At 40.0% G+C, this 23,276-nt stretch overlaps 1 protein-coding gene across 1 annotated transcript in view; it reads left to right on the top strand.

The window, feature by feature from the left end:
• The window catches only part of LOC146322919 (ATP-binding cassette sub-family C member 4-like), a 57,120-nt gene that overhangs the window by 28,641 nt on the left and 5,203 nt on the right, over positions 1-23,276 (top strand). Inside the window, exons 21-29 of the mRNA XM_084725056.1 lie at positions 4,268-4,418; positions 6,784-6,903; positions 7,046-7,156; positions 7,251-7,351; positions 9,218-9,409; positions 16,169-16,324; positions 20,457-20,546; positions 21,006-21,178; positions 22,167-22,272. Of these exons, the coding sequence (XP_084581182.1) occupies positions 4,268-4,418; positions 6,784-6,903; positions 7,046-7,156; positions 7,251-7,351; positions 9,218-9,409; positions 16,169-16,324; positions 20,457-20,546; positions 21,006-21,178; positions 22,167-22,272 (1,200 nt within the window). The remainder of the gene's footprint in view (positions 1-4,267; positions 4,419-6,783; positions 6,904-7,045; positions 7,157-7,250; positions 7,352-9,217; positions 9,410-16,168; positions 16,325-20,456; positions 20,547-21,005; positions 21,179-22,166; positions 22,273-23,276) is intronic.

Raw genomic sequence — 23,276 nt, 5'->3', positions numbered from 1 at the left:
AAAACACATTGACTGCAGCTTTATGAAGTGAAAATGGCCCAGAAAGGGAAAATGTGAAGGAGGTGTCCACAGTCATTTCTCCCAAAGAAAAGCCACAGCATCTGGGCATTTAATGCTAAAATAAAGCCCAAAGACAGAGCAGAAAGGATTGGGTCACGTCTATTGTTCCACAGCCCAAGTGGAACAGCCCTGTTTTGTTTCAGTACCACTGACCCTTGCAGCTTATTGTGCCTCTCTGTCATAGAAAAGTGTGGAGTTAAAAAAAAATTCCAGCGATGACAGAGGGCTTCTTTTGAGGAATTTTCTTTCCCTTGCTTTTCCCCTCATTTCCTGTTTTGTTTGCACTTTTTTTCCCTCCCAGTGGCAAATATTGCACACTGTCAGTAAATAAAGGGAGGATGAAAAAGAGGTTGTAAAAAGCGTTCTGATTCTTTGTGTCCGGAGGGATGTTTAATTAAAGGCAAGTGTTTATTTTCTGCTGCGGAACAACAGTCGCTATCATTGCCGAACACAAATATAGCAATTAACTTCAATTTTCTACATTTATTTGGACATCAAAGAGCTGATATAATCATTGAGAAAATAAAGCAATTAGGGTCAGCAGAGATCTCAATGGTCTTTGGACACAGCAGCGCGCCCAGTTTGCTTGAATGACTGAATCACATGCGTGCGGTAGCTTTCTTTTCTTGCTAAAGAGCAATTAGCAGTAATTCTTTATTTAAACTGTTTGTATACAAAACCTTTCATCCTTTTATCCACTTTTATGTGCAGCGGGATGTGGCTTTGGGAGTTTTCTGTTCCTGTGTGGTTTCATAGGAGATATGGATGCGGTCTGAGGGGTTGAGGTGTACGCTTGTAGGATCACTTATCTGACTCATCTGTGTGTAGTGTGGGTGGGGGCCACGGTGTTCCCGATGCTGACACGATAAGCGCCAGACCACGCAAATGGATCACATCAAACAGGGGGCCTTGGCGACTGCGGGCCCTGGGGAGCAGGAGGAGGCAAGACTCCTATCTAATGGTTCCTGTTCCTCCCCTATCCCCTCAGATGACCCCCACCGTCAGATAAGACTGTCTCGGACCTTCGGCTGAAATGGGCCCAATTAGAATTTAAATGAACCAATCAGCAAACATGAATGAGCTGGGTCACTGTGTACGCCAATCAGCGGCAGCAAGAGTGAAAGAGAAACAGTATATATGATAAGACGTTTGTTCAGTTAATATTTGATCCCCTCTAGGGAAGGCTGGATAACACGCAGTAATGGCTCATGTGCCACCATCTCACTTTGCAGTCTGGTAGCCTTCCATCAAGGCTAAGATTGAAACTTATGTACTGTGAAATTCTTGGGATCAGTTGTGCTCAGTAGCTTCCACTCACTGTTTGATTGTGTGGGCTCCACTACAGCAATGGTTAGACTAGTAATACCCTCTTATCGGGACTGCAAATGGAATTGAGTCGCTTTTCATCATAAAACTACACTAAAAGTGATCATGCTTAAATGTGTGCTTAAGTGGCAGATAACATCCGTAATTAAGGTGCTAAATTAAATTTTCATCTCTCTGGGCTAGTCTGAGACCACTGAAGGTAGCAGTACGATCCTAATCTCCACGTCTTAGGATTCATCTCTTAGGATGTGTCTAATTTCAGGGTGTGAGGTTTCAATTTTATCATCTATCAATCGAATATGAAATATGTACGAAGTGTAATATGTAAGAAGAAATGGTCTCTCGCATATTCAGTGGTGGAAGAAGTACTCAGATCATTTACTTAAGTACAATGATCAATATCACAGGGTAAACACTCTATTACAAGGCCTGCATTCAAAATCTTAATTAAAGGAGGAATACGTAATATATTTACTGTAATAAATTACTACATGACCGTGGTATGTCATCTGAGATTAAGGAAACATGCTAAGCTGAAATACCGGTTCCTGTGACAGCGGCACTACAGCCAGCGTGTTCTCCTGTGAACAGTGGATGTTCTGTTTGGCGTGCCGTTTGTTGAATTAAGACAGGTGGACAAGAGCAGCCTGTTCAAGTGAAAGCCTTTTTGTTTCATCATTGTGTTTGTTTAAATTGTTTATGCTTCATGAATTAATGTTTCATATAATTATTGTCCCCCTAGAATTGTTATTGTAAAACTTCAACTCAGAAAAAGATGTGTGTTGATTGATATTTATAAGTAATTGCTGATTATTGACTGTTTAACTATTGATTAAGGAAAATGCACAAACTTTGCATCCCTAACAAACAGGCAGGTAGGCCATCCAATTATTTTATTCAGGCCAAAATATTAATTAAAATATAATATAAAATTATTGGATGGGCTTATTACATGCTTAGACGGCCAGAGATACAGGATTTTTTTCTTTTTTGTCAGAGCACTTATTTTATTCATTGCTGCTGGAATGTGAAGATAATTTCAACAAATACAACAAAAATGTTTCTAAAATCATTATCCTTTGTAGCTTTAAGTAACAGTATAAAAGTGTACATTTACTCTGCTATAAGTAAAACTGTACTAAAGTAAAAGTACAGAAATGCCAGCATGGTCTATAAATGTGGAATCAAAATTTTGAGTACACCAGCAATGTTGAAATACAGAGAAATCCATAATTTGTTTAAGGTAACGAAACAGTTTCTGCTTGTAGTTGCTGGCTAGTTGCTAGTTGCTGTAACAGGGAAGAAACTTATACAGCTCAAAAGTAAAATGATGTTCATGTCTTAATTAGGCTCGCTCTTGGATACGCAGGGGGTTTGCATTACACTCTCTGTTTTAGCTTAGCATACTGGCTAATCCAGTGAGTTTCATAAGAGCGGAGCCATCAGTGTGAAGCATTACTGTATTTCCATTTGTTGTAATAAATGGTCCCTCCCCATCCGGTTTTCCCAATGGGACCTTACTTCAGAAAAAAACATTAACAGTAGTTAATAGAGAGAGGCAAAAAATTCTTGTTCCCATTTGAATTGCGCCATGAATTACACATTTGATGTTTGTCAGTCTAACAGATAATTTTACAAGAGAAGAACAACACAATTTGTGATAGTTTTGTTGTAGTTTAGTTAAGTTCTGTGTGAAACTGCTCTATGAAATACTTCTCTCGTCCCGTGCAATATACATCATCAACACAAATATGGCCGTCCATTGTAACATTATCTTACCTGATGTGTTCACCCAGTGACTCCTGGTCTATCTATCAGGTGGGAAGTGAAAGAATGAGCAAGACTTGTTGATTGTGTGTTTTTGGGATGGAGAAAATTAGGGAAAAAAGTCAGGATTACTTACTCGACTGTTGGGTGTGTAATCTTGCTAATAATGTATCTTCACAGTTTTATGACAAACTTTGACTTTCTTGACTTGTAAAATTACCTTGTTGACGAACAATTGAAATATTATGTCTATTGCCATTGATGACAGTGATGATGACATATTTTTTCCCATGGTGGCCCATAGGGAGGGGGTGAGACTTTGGCTCTCTCTGACGAGAGTGTTCCTGAATGAACGTCTTTTGTTATTGTTTTAACGTGAGAGAGACCCCCAGTGGCAGAATTTACATATTGTGAGTTTAATCTGCAAAGTAACTATTAAATATAGCAGTCAGATAAATGTAATGGAGTATAAAGTGCAATCCTGCAGCTGAAATAGTAAATAGTAGCTAGTATAAAATAATCACAATGATCTTTTATCAGATGCCTACTTCAGTTTCTAAACACAGTGCAGGTGTGGGTGCTTTGGTGTTGTCAGACTCATTGCCTGTTTAGACAGCTCTGGTATCCTGGTCTAGATGTGTCACAGAGCCATTAACACGGGTGATGAGTCACTGTGTTGTTGAGGGCTGTGCGGTTTGAGTGTGATGTATCAGACACCCACAGTGTGGTTCCCAGAGCCCTCTGCCAGTCACTGTGGCCATGCCTGTTGGCTGGCTGCACTGCCAGGGAGGTTTACAGGCCAGAAGTGTTGAAGGGAAAGCCCAAGAGAGCCAGGGATATGAGCTGCAGTGGCCAAGCGGTAAATTCTCACCTGCTACTAAGTGAGAATTAGCGCTGTGATCGTTTTCCTTTCACACTGTGAGTCACATAACCTCAGTCCCACAACCTGCTGTTACCTTACTGTATGTCCGGGATGGTCGCACACAAATACAACTGAAAGAGTTTCTCTTGTTTAGCCTTAAGAAATACGCCTCGCTGCCCCAGTGGTAGCCCACACAGCAGCCAGTGTTACTCTTTGGTTAATGTTGTGCTCACATTTCTCCTTCTGTCCCAGATATTCCTCCAAGTCATTGGAGTGATTGCAGTAGCTGCCATCGTCATCCCCTGGATCCTCATTCCTGTTGTTCCCCTTCTCGCCATCTTCCTGTTTCTGCGAGGCTACTTCCTGCAGACCTCCAGAGACATCAAGCGCCTTGAGTCTACCAGTAATTTTTTTCTCTTTTTTTGGGGGGTGGTGGGGTGGGCATGTCCATTTGGGGTAAGAGACAAAAGCAGACCACAGGAATGCTAATAGACCATTGAAGAAAGCCATGGTCATTAGCATAAAGGCTAAAGGTGGCGCTGGCCTATGGCTCGGCCACACGCAGTTTCCTCAAGAGACGGGAGTTCATGACATCACATACAATGGGAAAAATGCCAAGTGGGCATGACTAGGCTATTGCAGGCTTTAGTTCATCTATTTTATTCAGGGCTGAGCGCCCAAATGCACATTGACCAACAGGTTTCTTCATCTTAAAGAACAAAAGGTATATTAAAACGCTCAGAGGAAACATTTAGGTTTTGTCCTTGGTTTTGTATGCCTAACAAATAGAAACAAAAGGCCACTCAATCGCAACCTTTCCATAAATCACTCTCCGGCATCAGGAACATATTAAATGTTTGTGTGACGCAGTACGCATACTGCATGTATTCCACTTTGATTTCTACTTGACATTTTCTTTGTTAACACCTTCTGAGAACCCATATATTATGAGAGCTTATAGTACTATATAGAGTATGACTGTTAAGCTGACTTTAAGCAAAATAAATTCCACAGTTCATACTGTGCCGACCAAGAAAACATTTTATCTGCAGCAGTGCCTATGTATACCAGAATGCTTTGCTGACGAGTTTGTAATTCCCAAAACCATGTTGCGTGTATCACTGCCCTATTACTTTGTTGGCCAAATTGTAGTGTTTGTTGACAAAAATACTCATCTAGCACACCTGGCTACCCAGTGGTGGAGACTAGAAATCCGAGCTGAAATAGTCTGTAGTTCTTCCTGCATCCAGTGACATCATTGTGACATCACTGGATGCAGTAAGAGCAACAGGTTTTGTAGCAGACTTATTTTCTTGGTCAATATGGTATTACACGGAAAGATTTATTGCTTCGATGTCCACACTTAGTATCAGCACTGGTTGGACATCCACATGAAAAGTGACCAAGTTTTCCTTTAAAAATATAGTAAATTGAAATAGTACAAGTCAGCGACAAAGCCTCTGCATGATGAAAGCAAATATGTTCTGAAACCATTCAATCTAACTATAATGCAAAGAATTTCTCTCTGTATTCTTCTCAAAAGCTATTCAGAATACTACTTACTTTTTATCTGCTGATGTTTAATGCATTATTAATAGCAGGAATTCCATTGAAAGGGGTTTATTATTATTATTCAGAACAATACAAGCATCCAAAAACTTAACTTAATTACAGTTACAAAAATTGTTATAATCTGGTACTTCCACTGCTGTTTGCACTTGGGTCCTCAGCAATACACCTGTCAGTGTCAAATTTTGTACGTTTTGGCCAGCTAGCGTTGCTATAACAACAGACATAATGTTTTGACCTGTAACTTTTTAACCGTAAGTCTCAGAAATAAAATTCTCTTTTATCAAGTGATTTTCAGCTATTTTGAATTTTGTCCAAATTTGTTTTTTCACTACACCTCCAACATATTTTGAATGATGATCACCAAATTTTGTAAAGAACATCTCTTGACCAAACCAGAAAAAGATACTATTTTGGATTTTTGATATTTCGTACAGTTTTGCTATAGCTGGCCATTTTGAAAAAAAAAAAAAAAAAAAAACACATTTGGCGGACATGTGTAGATATAATTTCTTAGAGACTATGACAAAATTTGACATCTGGCCAATAGGTGGCGCTGTAGCAGCATCATGTAAGTATAGAGAATGGAATCTCTGGTTAGGTGTTTATTTGTATGTGTGTATGACTGTCCTTCACATATCTTGAGAACCACTGATCTGATCGACTTCACACTTGGTGGGTGTATAGCTGAAGACCCAGGGGAGTGCAGTGTCGAGTCTGAAACTGATCAGACGAATGTTCTCAAGAATGCTGCAATCAGCACTTCGGTCAGCCATGCCATTGGCCCATTCAGAACAGGCATACATTTTGGAATTGGCACTACGGTAGTAGTTGAAAACCTATGGTTAAAGGGGCAATTCAACCCAAAATATATTTTTAAAAAAAAACATTTTTTTTCTCTGGCCTGTTGTACTGTTTGTCCATCTAAATTGTTTTGGTGTGACTTGCTGAGTTTGTTCAAAGAGATATCTGCTGCTTTCTCTCCAGTACGATGGAAGTATAAGCTCCAAAATATGTATTTCAGATTTTGTGGTGAACTTTCTTTTTAAAACTCTTCAAAACTGTCCTTCCGTATGGAACAAGGAATACATTTGGGTTGAAAAACATCACTGGAATGTTGAATACATGAAGAGCTGGTTTTACAGATATATATTTGTACAAATGCTAACAGTTATTACGTGAATACATATTTCTTTTAGCTCGGAGTCCCGTGTTCTCCCACCTTTCGTGCTCTCTCCAAGGCCTGAGCACCATCCGTGCCTTCAAGGTTCAGCAGAGGTTTCAGCAAATGTTCGATGAATATCAAGATCTTCACTCAGGTGAGAATAAAAAAGGCAAGAGATGTTTGCTTTTTATAATTTCCATTCAAAGCCATTCAGAGTGAAGTTGTTCCATGTGTAATATCAGCGATATTCAGGCAGTAGAGATGACGTGTGATCTAATCTGTGCGTTTGTTAACAGAGGCCTGGTTCTTATTCCTGGCCACTTCTCGCTGGTTTGCTGTGCGTCTTGATGGAATTTGCTCAGTTTTTGTCACCATTACTGCTTTTGGCTGCCTTTACCTCAGGGATGGTACTGTATGGACATTGTTGACACGTGAGACAATATTAGCGAACTCATGATGATAAACTCATAGATGCATGCTTTTTTTCCCCTGCTTTTACAGGACTGGAAGCAGGTGCAGTGGGTCTGGCTCTGTTGTATGCTGTCACGCTCACAGGCATGTTTCAGTGGGGCGTCAGACAGAGTGCAGAGTTAGAGAACATGGTGAGAACATTTACATTTAAACATATATATTTTGTTTAGACGTCACCTTGGGTCTCTTTCTTCAATCAGTTTCAAATAATGTGAAGACTGGATGCCCGAACCTTTCAATGGAAAAAAAAAATTCTACTGACTGCTTCCAGCAACGTTAATCATGGCTGGTTAAAGTGCACGGCACTGATTTTTTACAAATGAAGTTCAGTTTACTGACAGGGAGTACGACTCAACCTGTGAAAACAGTTGTATAATATCTTTGAAAAGATAACCCTGATGGGGTTATCAGGGTCAGCTTGAGCTTGAGACTTAAAAAAAATTAACAAAAAGCCTGTGTTACAAGTGGAGGTGCTTGGTTTGAAAGAAGTGGGCATTTAAGAGGCAGGGAGGGTGACTACAGGTCCTTAAAGGCTTAAAATGTATGTAATGTATGTTTAAATTCACTGTTACTAATAAAATGTTTTACAAAGTATTAAATAGTTTTCAATTCTGGTTGGAAAGTTCTTCAGAATTTATTTATTGAATGACATAATGGTGGTATAAAATGGTCTAAAATTAACTCAAACTGCAAGAGTAAAATTCAAATGCCTCTTGTTATCCTGTTACAGGTTTTATAGGTTTTTGCTAATAAATATATTTGGATAAAATGTTCTTTAATTTAAGCAGCTATTGTCATTTCGCCTTACTTATAATAATTTTGAGCTGACAAAATATGGATTTACTCAAAGGATTATGCCTATATTTTCACATGTAATTTTTATTTATTTATTTATTTATTGCAAATTGGTACGTTTAATTGAAAGGTGATATTGAAAATCTTGAAAAGTCTTACATGCTGACACATGCAGCTGGCCTGGGGAGGGTTTAAGAAAAGATACTGTTGAGTAGCATCATGGGGAATGTAGGATCCAGTGTTTTGGGACTAATTCTACAGACAAAATGTTAGCATAATTGGCCTCATCTGTGGTCCCACAATGATGTGGTGCAACACTAATCAGTAGCCCATTGTTTAAATATGATTCTCTTTGAGGTGGAAAAATCAGGCATACTTGTTGGACATGTTCACATATTTACTGTTCTCTGTCATTTTAAATAACTTTAAAGGTCCAGTGTACAGGATTTATCGGGATCTATTTGGCAGAGTAAGGCAGCAATGGAATATAAAATTCTTAGGTATGTTTTCATTAGTTTATAATTACCTGAAAATAAGAATAGTTGTGTTTAGTGCTTAGGACGAGCTGTTTATATCTACAGAGGGGTTGGGTCTTCTTCCATGGAGGCTGCCATGTTGCACTGCCATGTTTCTACAGGAGTGCAGAATGTTTTTCTTGCGTTTTGCCTCCCCTGTACTTTCTTCTACACATTAGGAAAGGGAGGGTGAGACATGCAGTATTCAGCTGGTTGCAATCTACAACCTTGCCGCTAGATACATCTAAGTCCTACATTTGGGTCCTTAAAGATCACTGATGCTGACATTCTGACAGTTTCTGCTATGTTTCAAGTGATCAAAAGAAGAAAAAAAAGAAAAATGTCTTCACATTAGTGTTATATACCTCTACATGTTCCATGAAAGAAAGGGCTGCATCTAATGATTATTTTCATTATTGATTAATCTGGCGAGACATTTTCTCAATCAGTTAATTTGTTATTTGGTCCAGAGAATGTTAGAAATGGTGGAAAATGTTGACCGCTGTTTCTAAAAGCCCAAGATGATGCCCTCAAATGTGTTATATTCAGTTAACTGTCATAGAAGAGTAAAGAAACCAGAAAATATTCATACTTAAGAAGCTGAAAACAGAGAATTTTGTTCTTAAAAACTGACTTAAAACAAGTGCCATTTATCAAAATAGTTGATGATTAATGTGTTTTTTGTAGATGACATCAGTAGAGAGAGTGGTCGAGTATGCCGAGCTGGAGAGTGAAGCACCCTGGGAGATGGACAAACAGCCTCCACATGATTGGCCAAAGACAGGCTCCATTACCTTCGACAGAGTCAACTTCTCTTACAGTGCCAGTGAGCCTTTGGTCCTGAAGAACCTGACTGTTGTCTTCACATCCAGAGAAAAGGTTCTTGTCTTTATTCCCACCTGTGCATGCTCACTGGTGTGCACAGGCCATGACTTAGGTTGATATGCAGCTGGCGTAGAAGGTGCGATGTGATTCTTTTTTATGTGGCATTATTTTCAAATCAATTATTAAAGGGACACCATATTGTGAGGCTGAATCTTCAGGACTATACCATTTGTGATTCATGGAATACATATCATGTAATTAAGACTGTTCAAGTGGATCCATTTGTTCCCAATTTGCATTTTGAGCTACCTGACGGTGACAACTGTTTATTCACTATAAGAGAGAGGAGAGGCCGAGGGAGATGGGTGAGGGAAGGGAGAGGGGAGGAAAGCAGAGGGAGATGGTTGAGGATGATTGAAATTGTGTTTAATGCAGGGGGTGTATTTTGCATGGCTATGGTTGGCCAGGGCGGCTGATTTCACAATGGATGGGTTGATAAGTGTAGAGGCCTTGGCTCTGACAGCCCATGGGAAGGATCTCTGCCACATGCCATGGGGGTGAAAGGCTTTTGTGTATCCTGACAGTTCCCCTGACACCCGTTCACAAAGAAACCTGCACTTACCACCTACAGTACAAGATCCATTCACTCTGGCCCTCATTGCAGTAACATAATGTACATAATCATAAAATATACATCTTGCCACAACACCACAGTTGACCTTCTATTCTTTAGAGAAAGGTTGCTTAGTAAGGACACATTCCTTATCTCCTAGACATAGAAAAACCAAGGTCAGTGATGCGCCTTTTTTTTTCATTATACTACAGATAAATGGCAACTGTACAATATGGTTTCCTCAATGACTTTTGATATTTTCAAGTGTTGGTAACATGGGTTTACATGGGTTTTTCATAGTGTGATTAATGAAAGCCAAAGAAAAAGTGACTGATACACACTGGACATGGTTTCAAATGCATCACGAGACTCTTCTTTTGAGAAAAACATCCAGTGTTGGTCATTTGTTCACATTACTCAAAGGGATAGTTTGGATTATTTGAAGTGGATTTGTACGAGGTGCTTTTCGATTCTCAGTGTATTATCTACAGCAGGTGGAAACTTGCACACCTGTGCTTCGGAGAAACAGAGAGGTGTATCAGCATGGAAGCAAAGCAATAAACTGCTGTGGACAGGGTCAGCAGCAAAATATGTTTTAGCCACTTATAAAAATGTCCACCTAAAAAAAAATGATGTCATTTATGTGTATGCTACATTTAAAGTATTTTTTACCACTTTAACTTGCTGAAACAGTGCTGTTATATAAGATATAATGTAAGTATTGATCTCTCTGTGTTATTGTGATTTGGAGTTTTTAAGGGTTGTTTCAGAACCGCCAAAATCACACTATAACACAAACAAACTAATCAATCGTGGCATCAGAACTACAGCAATTCCTGTGTTCCTGATTTTCCTTCAGGTATCTGATGGTTTTGGAGGGAGCGTTATTTGGTTTGCATAACGCTCATTTCCCAAAAAGGCTGTCTGACAGCAAGGTAAAGCATTTAACATTTTCTAAATATACCGTATACTTAAACTGATACCGATTTTTTTTGGGTGGCAGCTGGATCTGCGAAATCAGGAGATCATGCGAGAATCCATCTCTCCAGGCTTCAAGTCAGCCTTTTGTGTCCACACCGAAAATGGTGCAGCCAATCAGCCAACTGAAGTTAGCTTGTGTTAAACTTGATAGACAGATGGTTCATCCAATCACCTGCCAAGGGTTTTTTGAAAGTGCTTGCCCTTTTCCGAAGAGGTTCTAAGGATAAGCAGTGCATTTTAATGGGAAACTGGAATGAATGACTTCTTTGCAGTTTTCACACATGCAGAGTCCAGTGGTGTCGGGTCAGAACCTTTGGAGGGCTGGTTTTGGCCAGCAGACCATATGTTTGACATCCAGGCCCTAACCGTGTCCAAGCAGGTGCTATTGGTTAGATTTGACCATTGCTGGACAAAAGCAGTAGTGCTTTCTCTGCCATAACCACAAAGTAGAATGTCAAAAACTAAATTTTCCCAATAAAAATCATTTTTGATTTCACAAAGAATCAGACCTGTTAGCAAGCATTGAGAATAACTGTATAGAAATAGCCTATCCTCTCAGAGATGGTCTTGTTTGTTTTTGTAAGTCATATAGAGGCTTAAGTATTCATTTGAGACTATTTCTTAAAAACTCTGTGTGATAGCTTTAAAAAAACATTTATAGAAGTCATTTTCAAAATTCGCACAGATCATTTTTGAGTGCCAACAAAAGGACCAACTTTATTATTTAGGCATGAAGACTTGTGTGAAGTATTTAATTGTGTCTTGTAAAACATTGACCTGTGGGTTTGTGAGCTCTCACAATAGACCCTTTTCACGTCTGACATTTTGACTTGTTAACTTGCAGTGTAGAACTTCTCAAATCAAATATACAAAGCATTTTAAAGGCAGAAGAAGAAAACATAAAAGACTGAAAGCATGTACTGAATACATGTAATAGTTTGTTGACTAGCAGTGTGAGGTGACTTCTGCAGGGAGGGGATGACCCATTGTGTGTAGCTCCTGTTCAAGGGCTCCATCTGTGAGTCAGTGCTTGTAACAATGATTTCTCCTACTTTCCTTTTGAAATACTAAAGTGTGAAAATCTTTGTTCGTCATGAACATCTAAACGTTCTCACAGCTGCGACCATGTGGGTGGAATGTCTGTGTCTGGATCCTGAGAGGCACGGGTTTGTGTGGCACTGTGGCCTTTTCAATGCATGTACACACCGTACCCCGTTTCCTTTTTAAAAGAAGGGTGCTGATTGTGTCAGGAGCTCAATCATGTCAGAACACTCTTTGATGCAGCATCTGCAGGAGAGAGGTCTGTCATATTCCATTTTACAACACTCTCTGCCAACCAAGTAATTTGACTGGACAAGAGGTATCTACAAGTGCCGATATAGAGTGCAGCAACTATTATTATTTATCCTATTCCTGTCACCTTCTTACTTTGATAATAGCTGAGAATAGAGATCGAAATAGCGGACTGGATGAAAATGAGCAATCTAAATGTACTGTGTTAACCCAACCCTTATTCCCTGGTGATCACCATGTACCAGCTGGCAGTTGCCTAACTTTATCCCTTACGTAGCTGTAGTGTGTAGATGTTAATTAACCCATAATTTACAAACTCAAAAGTCAAGAGTTCAAGCTCCACAGTGCTGTCTTGGGTCCAAAAACTGAAGACAAAATCGGACACAATCCCAGAATGAAAGCTCACCATCTTGCTTTGCTCTGACTTACACAACCCTGTGCCATATGTATACCGTATTATGTAAACCTAGATAGGGCTTTGATGCTCAGCCTTGCCTCCAGTTTTTCCCAGTGGCCATTTGTGATACTGCAGTACAGCTCAGAAATCATTTTCCTGATAAGCTGCCATAAAAAAAAAAAAAAAAAAAAAACATCTGTAAAACTGTTGACAGGACACCTCAAACTGCAAACAAAGTCAATTATGACTCTTTCTCTTACGAACTTGTGAGCCATCGAGTTTTTATATTTGTAAAACTACCCTAGAGCCAAAAAACATCTGTGACATCATCACAATATAAAGTCTCTGGGCCGAACAGGAACTGGCGGGGGCGGGGGCAAGTGAGGAAATGGTACTGCTCATATTCAGTGGGCTGTATATCCAGGAAGTAAACCCAGAAGATGGATAGAACTTTTTTGACTTTGCTAGGCGAGCAATTGTCATTGCACTGAATGTATGCCATCTTTGTGTGCTCTATCTATTTCATTATAGTACATCTGTGGTGCAGCCAGTAAAAAGACACAATCCTCTTCTCTTCTTCCTCGTCTCAAAAATTTAAACAGATCTTTAAGAAGACTGAACTGAGCTTATTCTTGAGGCAGTTTTATGGATCTGTCTGGAAAACTAAAGGCGGGCTCTACTGAGGTAACATGTAAACGTACACAAAGTAGCTAGCAAACTAAAGTTAGTGGGCAGGAGAATGTGTGTGATTATCTTTGGTGTTCGGTGTTCCTGAATCATCCATCCATCTTCAATCACTTATCTGAAATCGGATTATTGCATGTCCTTTCAGTAGACCCAAGTGGCAAGATCTAAGTGATGCCACATTTAGAGGAACCCCATCCTGTATGTCTGTAATAATATGTAGAGTTTATTTTGATCCTGGTTTATTGAGCTTGATCCTTTCCACCCTCCACCTAAGAAGGCAAAGAGGGAGAAAATATGGCATTGTTGCGTCCTCTGTGTGTGTTGGCATGTTATGAGGCACACACAGCCGTTCTTTGTTATGCAAGCAGCGTTGTTGGTAAACCCCTGGCTAAACAAAAGGTTGCCCATTGGCTATGTAATGGCATATAACGAGCCTATGTGTTGGCAGGCAGCAGTGTGTGGCACTAGCAGCCCAGTTCACTGGAACAAGTAATGATGTGCCTCGTGGTGCCATCGTTGACACCATGTCCAAGTATGCTCAGCATTCAGCCAAGAAAAATTACTGTGAGCATTTTGAACTAGACTGGTAATTTTCTGTATGGGTTCTCTTTGTATCTGTGTGTTTAATAGGAAGTCTATGCATTTAGACAGTTTGAGTGAGAGATATGTGAATTTGAAGGCCTGTCAGAAGCCCAGAAATCTGCACAATCATTTATCTCACTCAGATTTTACAGCCCTGGAAGGTTTGATGTTGACACATACAGTGCATATGAGTACATGAAATACACAGATACAAAAAGATGGGTGGTAAAGCTAATAAAGTAGCACATTTTAATGCTTTTCTTTTTTGTTTGTAATGTAAAAACATCAGGTTTCCACCCAGTCAGAGTTGCATCAAGTGAGTTTAGAAAATATTACAGATCCGAGAGGTAACAGATAGAAGGGAGGGACTGAGAGATAAAAGTGCATTGACAAATCTGCCTGCTACTTAAGCACCACAGACAGCGACATACACAGCACAGTTAGACTATTGAGATTTCAGAGCCATGGTCTGGGCCGTAGATTCTATATGCACTGAGGGAGGATGGCAGTTTAACAAGGGGGACGCATTGTGGTAATTTTAATAATAAGGGGGGAAAACATCCCTCTTCATCCCCCCTCAAATCGCCTACTGTGTACATCCTCCTGCACAAAGTCGAGATATAAAATCCCAGCGCACGGCAGAGCATCTCTCCTGCCACGCTGCTGCAGCGCTGTCGGCCACTGCAGCACAACACCTGCCCTCTGTTTCACCCGTCTCTGCTTCCATCACAGTTAGCTCTATTGTTTGTGGTGATTTTGAGACTCCATTTGTGAAGTTTACAGGCTGCCGTGCTGTTGCTTTGCTCTGTGTGCAATGACGCAGCTGAAAGACGAGAACTGCAACTTGTTTTACAAACCACTCATTTCACCTTTTCTCATCAAGTGGACTTTTTTTCATTAAGTTTGCCAGCTAAAATAAAAAAAATTACATCCATGTTTCCCCTTATTTATAATTCTTCATTGAAATGCTCTCCCTGTGCATTTTTGTAAGATTCTATCTGTTTTGTCCTGTTAGTGTAATGCACACTGACTGACAAAAAAAAACCTCAAAACAAAACAAAAAAGACTGCTCAATTTGAAGAATTTCAGTTGACTGATCTCAAACTGATAATTTGACCCATCAACTTTTAGTGGACAGCTGTACCATAAAGCTTTTGGAGCCTTGGACTCCCCCTGTCATCATTTAACTAGAGTCACGAAGAGTAACTACAAATTTCCAAATTACAGACATTGGCAAAACCCGTACGTTAAACTGTTGGGCTCTGAAATAACAACTTTACCACACTTGTAACCACACTTTATAAAATATGGCACACTTTAAAATAGTTGCCTTGAATCATAAACATGCAAAACGTCCAACACAAATTGATATGACATCACTTTCCTTTTTCTGGTTTCATTGTAATTAGCCATATGATTTTCCCTGACATGATACAATAAGCATGAGATTAACTGATCCTTCCTAAGTACTGCCACTTTTTGCAGAACCTCGGCCAACTTCCTCCTTCCCTGTTTCCTGTATTTAGATATACTGTATGCGAGGGCTGACAGTGTTTAAAAGAAAACCAATTTTTGAAGATGATTGAAAGATGTTTCCATGGCATCTATAAAAGGTACTTAATGTCACATCTTAAGTTAGCTAATGATAGTAAAATGCTAGCTAACCAGCCAGCAAATAGTCTTAATCAATCATTAGCTAGCTATTTTTCTAGCATTCTGCTAACATTAGCTAATTTAAGATGTGAATATGTTGTGGCTTTTACAGGTCCCCCAACAATATAGTTTAACTGTGATCACATCTAGAAGGGAACCAAAGATTTGTTTCTTTGTTGCGCAAACTAATTATGTTTTATAATGTGACCATACTGTGATTAAGATCTGGGAAGGTTTGGAGATAAAAAAACATCTGGTTAGGGAGAGATCATGGTTTGGGTTAAAATGATCACTCTTGCAGGATCAGTCACGAGTCTGGGGTTCCCTTTTAGACACAATCTTTAACCATCTTCAAAATTTGTTTTGTGTTTCAACAAAGTTGAGCCTAGTACGTAGCCTGAGTATAGAAAACAGGAAAGCAGAAAGTTGACTAAGGCTACACCAGGTACCAAGCTTGCCCAACTGCTATTGAACCACAGAGCAAAATGAGTGGGACTTAGGAAGGGTCAGTTAATAGCCAGAATGAGCACCATAACATTTTTTTATTTTTTTGCGTATTTTGTTGATTTTTAGAGAAATAAAAATATTTCTCATCTCTCTGCTGTAGGTTGGCATCGTTGGACGCACTGGTGCTGGTAAAAGCTCCCTGATCTCTGCCTTGCTCCGGCTGGCAGAGCCTGAGGGAAGAATACTGATTGATGGTTTTCTGACTTCTGAGATTGGTCTACACACCCTGCGCCAGAAAATGTCCATCATCCCACAGGTGACCTTTTTAAACTGCCCTCAGCCTCAGCTGTTGTGTCTTGGCATTTGAAACTACATACAATAACCAGTGGGTACATTTGAATGCTAAAAAATAGAAAAAAAATAGTTATTATCATATATTAGAACTAGAGCCGACTGATATGGATACAGATTTTAGAGGGGAGAAATTCAATATAGTGAATATTTGAGCTGGAATGTGCACTGACTTTGCACCAATATGTGTATGAAAAGGTACTCAGAGCTCACATTCTTAAAAAAATAACTTTATTAAAGAATATTTAAGTTAAATCTTTAATGTTAAATAATTGCCAACCAATTGTAGAAATGAACACTGAGAAAACAATGAATTAATAAAAATAAAACAGATAGCTAAATAAACATCAGTACTGTTTAGTATCAGTCCATTGCTGAATATTTCAATACTACCAGTCAACTGGGGGCAGGCTGTAAAACAAGAAGCAGCTTCTCAGCATTTACACCTGTCTGGGAGCTTTTCTTATCCTCATAAATGTTCCCTATTGTGCTAAATCTAAATAACCCCAAACATTATTTTCTGTTATTTTATTATATGTCCTGTAAAAAAAAATTTCTTTGTAGTGTATATCTGTAAACATAAACCCCGATACCTGAATATTATACCCTGCTTTCTCTTACATTATGAGATTATAGTCTGACTCCAGTCCAGTTCTGCATTTTTACAGTTTTACAGCAATATATCAATGAACATTTATTTCTTTACATAAAGAGTTTTTAGAAGGGCCCCTACATTAGTTTTTAAAGATTTCTCACATATCAATGATTGGCTCATATCAGGCCCATATCGGGGTCATATCGGTCAGGCTCTAATTAGAACTTATATACAGCAACTCAACTTTTAGTATAATTTTATGCTGCTTTTGATGTTGTACTCTTTGTCATTCTCTAAAACTGCTGGACTTGTTCTTAATAGTTTCTGTAAGGTTCTTTGATTCCTCATGATCGAGAAGAAATGTCAGATGAACACTGGTAACAGGCACCTTCATGCTTTGGCCCTTTTTTTTAATACGCCTGGCTTTTAAAAAGCTAAAACAAGTGAGGAGAATTACAGTCGTCTCTCAGGGGATTTCTGAAAGTGAGACAAACGGATGCCTTGAGACAGTTTAACTTTATTTCCGCTTGTTGAAACTGATACGGCATTAAGAAAATGCCAGCCCGCGGGTGAGTGTCAGCAGAGTGGAGGGAGGGGAGAAGACTCCCACGGCCTGTACTGTGAAGAGAGCAGTTCCCCATCCCTGACAGAGGATTAGCCCTCTACCCCCCAAACATGGGAAAGCTGCTTAGAAGAAGTCTCCCCCATCCTCACAGCCAGAGTCCCCTTGTACACCGTCACTTTGCCCAAGTCTCAAACATTTCTAGGGTGCAGCCAAGATGCCCAAAAACAGTTTCATTAATGCTTTTCTGTGGATTTGATAGGTTCCTGGCATTGCTACTACTTCAGATAAAGTTTTACTTCCTAGTCCAAACTAGTTTGAGATGGATGTGATGTGTGTTTGATGTGATTTTGTTTACTCTTTCTGTGCCTGCTAGAGGGAGAGACTCGCACAAAGTGGCAGGTTGAGAGTCAGAACTTTAACTGCACACCCATCTGTATCACATACTGGATGGCGTTTTCATGATATGAAGTCTTAGTGGTATTCAGAAGAGTAGAGTTTCTCTGTATCATGCTCTTAGTTTTACAAACTTATATAGCGAGAAGCCTCTTGGATTTACACAAATTCATCTGAAAGCCTTTCTATTCTCCTGCTAGACGACGTCAGAGATAAAGTGATATTCAGTCAGCCTTTCACATGGAAAAAATCTTGATATATTGCTAGTTGCCGTACCTTTTCATGTGGAATTTCACTGAGTGCGATATGTATACTATACATTGCTAGTGAGGAGTTTCATTATTTGCCACCCACAGATTTGATTATGATAAGCTTTTATTAGCATATGGCATTAAAAAAGGATCCATTTCAGTTTCTATTGAATTCTCAGGAATGACTTCTGAAAAAAATGACTTCTGTAGCAAACAGAGGGCTTAGAATTGGTGGAGCACATAATCGGTCTATGGAAAGCTGTGCTTGAAAGCAGTTTTTCCGACCCAACATTGAATCCTCAATTAAAGTGTGTCACAAAACTAGTTTGAATTGGGACTTCAGCTGGCTTAATGACAAGGCGGCGTTTTGGTGACAGAAGGAAAAGCTCATTGGAAGTAAAGAGGTGGAACAGTTTCTAAGGCCCAGGTAGCAGGGATGAAGTCCTGAAAGCTTTATTTTTCTGGATGAAAATTGAGCAGTTAGTCCTGTGTCTTCTGACCCACATGAAGGTTTGTTGAGACTTTGTGTTTGATGGGTGTGTGCTGTGTGTGTGTACACTGTACAAATCTCCGTGCTTACACACGAGTGCACGCTAGGGTTTTTTTTTTTTTCTGTGTTGCTCTCAGAACACTGGCATTTAAGCTGACCTACGTGAGAGCAGAGATGAAGGCGTGGATAGTGAGTCACATTCAGACTAGTAGTTCTGCTGTTATATAAGCCAAATGTCACTCTCTGCGTAGCAAACTCCATAGGCAAAATCCATGATTTCACCTTCCAGAACACAGGAGCTGCTGGTCTACAGCTACCACGATCAGTTAGTTAGTTTGTGTTATTGTGTGACTTCAGTGTTTTGAAAGGGTAGTTTGGATTCTCTGAAGTCACACAATAACACAAAGAAGCCAACAGATCGAGGAAGCGGTAGACCAGCAACTCCTATGTTCTGCAAGGTAAAATTATTAATTCCGCCTGTGGAGTGTGGTTGGTCTAGAGAGAGCAATATTTGGCTTATATATAACACAGTTTCAAGGAAAAAAATAAAAAATAAAAACAAAAAAAAATAAAGTGAGAAAAAAAGGTGCATTGAGTGTTTTATTAATGATTGATTATTAATCAATTGTGTGTGTAAACCATCAGATAAGAAAGATGCATTGTTTTTTTTAACCCTACCATCAATACCTCATGTAACCCCACTTCAAAGAACTTGAGCTATTCCTTTAACACCGGACACATTTAGACCCATTGTGTATTTTGCTCTTGCTCCTGGTCTAATCTGACAGTTGCCGGGTGAACATGCCCAATCTTGATTTGAGGTTAGATCCATATCTTGAGTAAGCTGGAGTTATCGCCTTGCCTTGACTGAATGGAAGTCTATCAGTTTCTGTTATGGACAGCTGCTTCCTGCTCTGCGTCACCTCTATTGCTGTGATAGGCTCTCATCAAAGCTTTCTTCAGATGGTCATTATAACCTTTTAAGTGTCATAAATTCCGGGTTATATTTCCAAGGAAAGCGCAGCTGTATTTGCTCACTGATAAAACAATGTGGAAATGATGCCATATGTAAAGCTTATCTAGCGCATGAGAGGCAAGACGTCCTGGTTTGACTCCTAGTAAGTGTTCGGTAAATCACCTCAACACTGGAGCAGGATTTATGAATAAATATCTGACCTGACATGAGTAGACGCTGGCTTGCTCCTGTTTATCAGGTTTACCACAAACAGAGTGGCATGTTGGAAGAGTGCCTGTGGACTTGCAGGCTCGTTCCTCTGCACTGTAATAAAGAGCTTTATTTACTCTCTTAAAGATGGCTGTGTGGCTGAACCTTGATACAGGTGTGTGGCTCACCATAAACACATATCTCGGACATCCTAGCTGTCTGAGATCTGAGGCTGTCCTTTCATGAGGGCAGTCAACAGATGCGACAGATGCTTGAGACCGAGTAAAGTTGTTACTTTTGGCAGACATTTTGAGATGATCATTACTAAAACAGCTACTGTATGAAATTCTTTGTTCAGTCAGTGACTGGATGGCCCTTTTTTGTGTCATATTATAGGCTATATTCAGACAACCTCCACAGCTCTGGTTTTCTAAGTAAAAAGATCAACTTATTGAAGCATAGTTGGCCAGAGCGTTGAATAGAGCTCCTGAGTGGAGCAAGCCCTTTGTGAACATCTTCCCCTCAAACATTGCCTAGCGGCGTTCTCTAAAGCTTGTCTTAACCCTTTCATACATCTTCGCCCTTGTCATTATCTTAACTGGCCACGGCCTTCTCTTTCTATATCCATCTATCCACAGGACCCAGTTCTCTTCACGGGCACCGTGAGGAAGAATCTGGACCCTTTCAGGCAGCACACAGATGAGGACCTGTGGAATGCACTCCAAGAGGTACTCCAGCGTGGCTCTGAATGATTCCCCCTCGCCAGCCCAGGGGGGGATCCCTCTGTCCCCCGGTACAATGCTGCCATTCAGCCTCCCTGCTCGCCACAAGTCATGGGGGGAAATCCCATTAGGGCCATGGGGCCCAGCTCAATGTGCGGCTTGTAACTGGGAACCATTGAAAGTGCTGGGGGAGATGTGTTTGGGCAGTCAGGCCAACCAGGATGAAGGCTCCCCCCACAGTGAGGGGCTTCAGCTCCTGGTCCTGCCTCTGAATGGGTTTGGTGGCCTGGATTAAAGCTAGAGGCTGGCCACAAGAGAGCACTGGCCAAGGTCATCAGTGGACCTGGCCCTGCATTGTGCCAGGCGGTTAATGGGTGTGTTTGGATAGCTCTTTAAAGACATCCCCACAGGAAGCCTTTATGCAGGAGTAATGAAGGGTTGGGGCTCTGCTCTCCCTCTCTGCAGGTGCAGATGAAGGCCGTGGTGGAGGACCTGCCCAATAAGCTGGAGACGGTGCTCACCGAGTCAGGCTCTAACTTCAGTGTGGGCCAGAGACAGCTGGTGTGTCTGGCCAGGGCCATCCTCCGGAAAAACCGCATCCTCATCATTGACGAGGCCACAGCCAATGTGGACCCAAGGTCAGGGGACACTTGAGTAAAATGTTTTTCATCAACATTTAAACGGTCCTTTTCACATGTCCCTTGCAAAACTAGTGTCACTCCAGAGGGGTATTTTTTGTTGTTAAAACTGTAGTACCAGTCCAGGTATGTACTGGTACTACAGTTATACTGTACAAATAAATCAGTAGCACAGAAATGAAACCCTTATGAAAAGATGTAGGAATTTCAGACTTAGCAACCATAATGCACATTAACTGGTGGCAGCCAAGGTGTCTTAAACTGTGTGATCGGAGCATCAGAGCACACCTACTGCAGTCAGATTATCATTAGTCTGCTACATAGAGTGGTATCAAATAATCAAAAACTAATAACACCAATATTAAAGGCCTGGTGTGTAAGATTTACAGGGATTTATTATTTATTATTATGTTTTCATTAGTGTATAATCACCAGAAAATAAGAATTGTTATGTTTTTGCTACCTCAGAAAAAGCCGTTTATGTCTGCAGTTTCTGAGTCCTTTTTCATGGAATTTGCCCTGTTGCCCCACCAAACCAAACTCTGGCTCTAGATGCGTCCTTTTGCATTTTGAGTGAGTTTTGTGGCCACTGTAGTTTCTCTTACATGCTTGGAATTGGAGAGTGAGATAAGGTGTTTGTAATCTGCAGTCTCACCACTACATTCCACTAAATCCTACAGACAGGTCCGTTAAACAATTCCACTATTAGTATGATCTTTTTTAAATGCGGAATCAAATTAGAAAGTATTGTAAGTAAAAACAACACAGGATAATATGTAATAAAACAAAATAATAATAAACAAGTCAGAATAAACTGAACCCACTTCTGTCAAGTCAAGGGGCCCTGCTATTCTTTTTCCTTCATGCCTACTACTGCACATACCTCGCTGCTGATGAGCCATTGTTCTGTGTTAAGTAAAATCCCTGCCTAAGGGTGTATAGGAAGAGAGTTTTTTGTGCTGAGGTGTTGTGTTCCCTGCTCCTTTAGAACTGACAGCCTCATCCAGCAGACTATCCGGGACAAGTTTCAAGAGTGCACAGTCCTCACCATTGCTCACAGGCTCAACACTATCATTGACTGTGACAGAATACTGGTAAGTAAGAACACAGTAAATTTCCATTTGTCAGGCACTTTGCAATCACTGTTTTAACTGTGAGTTATTGGGAACTCTTTTTTTTTAAACAATATATTTAGGGCAATATACAGGAGAATACACAGAATGTTGTATGTTGCTGGGAGTCCTGTAAAAGCAACACACAGTGTATTCACATCTTAAGATAGCGGTAATATAAGCAAAGCACTAATTTACCTAGTTGAAGCCTCTCATTAAAATATTATTAAACATACACTGATACATATACAAAGAATGGAGGGAAAACAATGATGGGCACTTAACTTCAAGATAGATGAGTTACAGGTTTTGATAACATCTGCAGAGAAATCCAAAAATGATCTTTTTGTGAAATCTACAATAACGCCAACTCAGGACATAAAAAAAAGAGAGTGGGCTAATATCCGATATCGAGGTAGCTGACACTCTTGTTAGCTTTTGTTAGCCAACAGTAGACCTGCCATTAGCTATTGCTAGCTAAAATTACCATCAGCAACTGTTAGCTAACACTACTTAGTTACTGTTAGCGAGCACTGCCGTTAGCTACTGTTAGCTAGTTAGTAATTTAGCTATTAAGAAGTGAAAAGTGAAAGTTTGTTAAGATTTTGGGAAATGAGGATGCTATATACATCTTGTCTCATAAATTAGTATAGCAACATTAGCTTAGGAACTGTTCTGTAATGTTCTTTTTTCTCTAAATCAGGTCCTAATACCCTAATTACCATGGTTAATAGTTAAGATAGGATCTGCAAGGTAGAAAGTAACATAAAGTTGCCTGCAGAATAAGCCTCTTATGCACCCCCACTGCTATATGTCAAACACCTGAGATTCAGAGCTTTCAAACGTTTCTGCCTTTCTTTGGAGCCTGCTAGACAATCTTTACAGAGTTTCAATTCACTTGCCCTATTTTGCAACAGCCGGGCTGATTTCTCCCTCACAGCGTTCGCTCTCATTGAGCCTACGCTCGTGCCACTTGATCTTTGGCC

The sequence above is a fragment of the Lutjanus erythropterus genome, chromosome 8, assembly GCF_056507025.1.
Source record: "Lutjanus erythropterus isolate fLutEry1 chromosome 8, fLutEry1.hap2, whole genome shotgun sequence".
NCBI classification, from domain to species: domain Eukaryota; kingdom Metazoa; phylum Chordata; class Actinopteri; order Lutjaniformes; family Lutjanidae; genus Lutjanus; species Lutjanus erythropterus.
The sequence above is the reverse complement of the archived record's forward strand: the minus strand, read 5'-3'. Positions and strand labels throughout refer to the sequence as shown.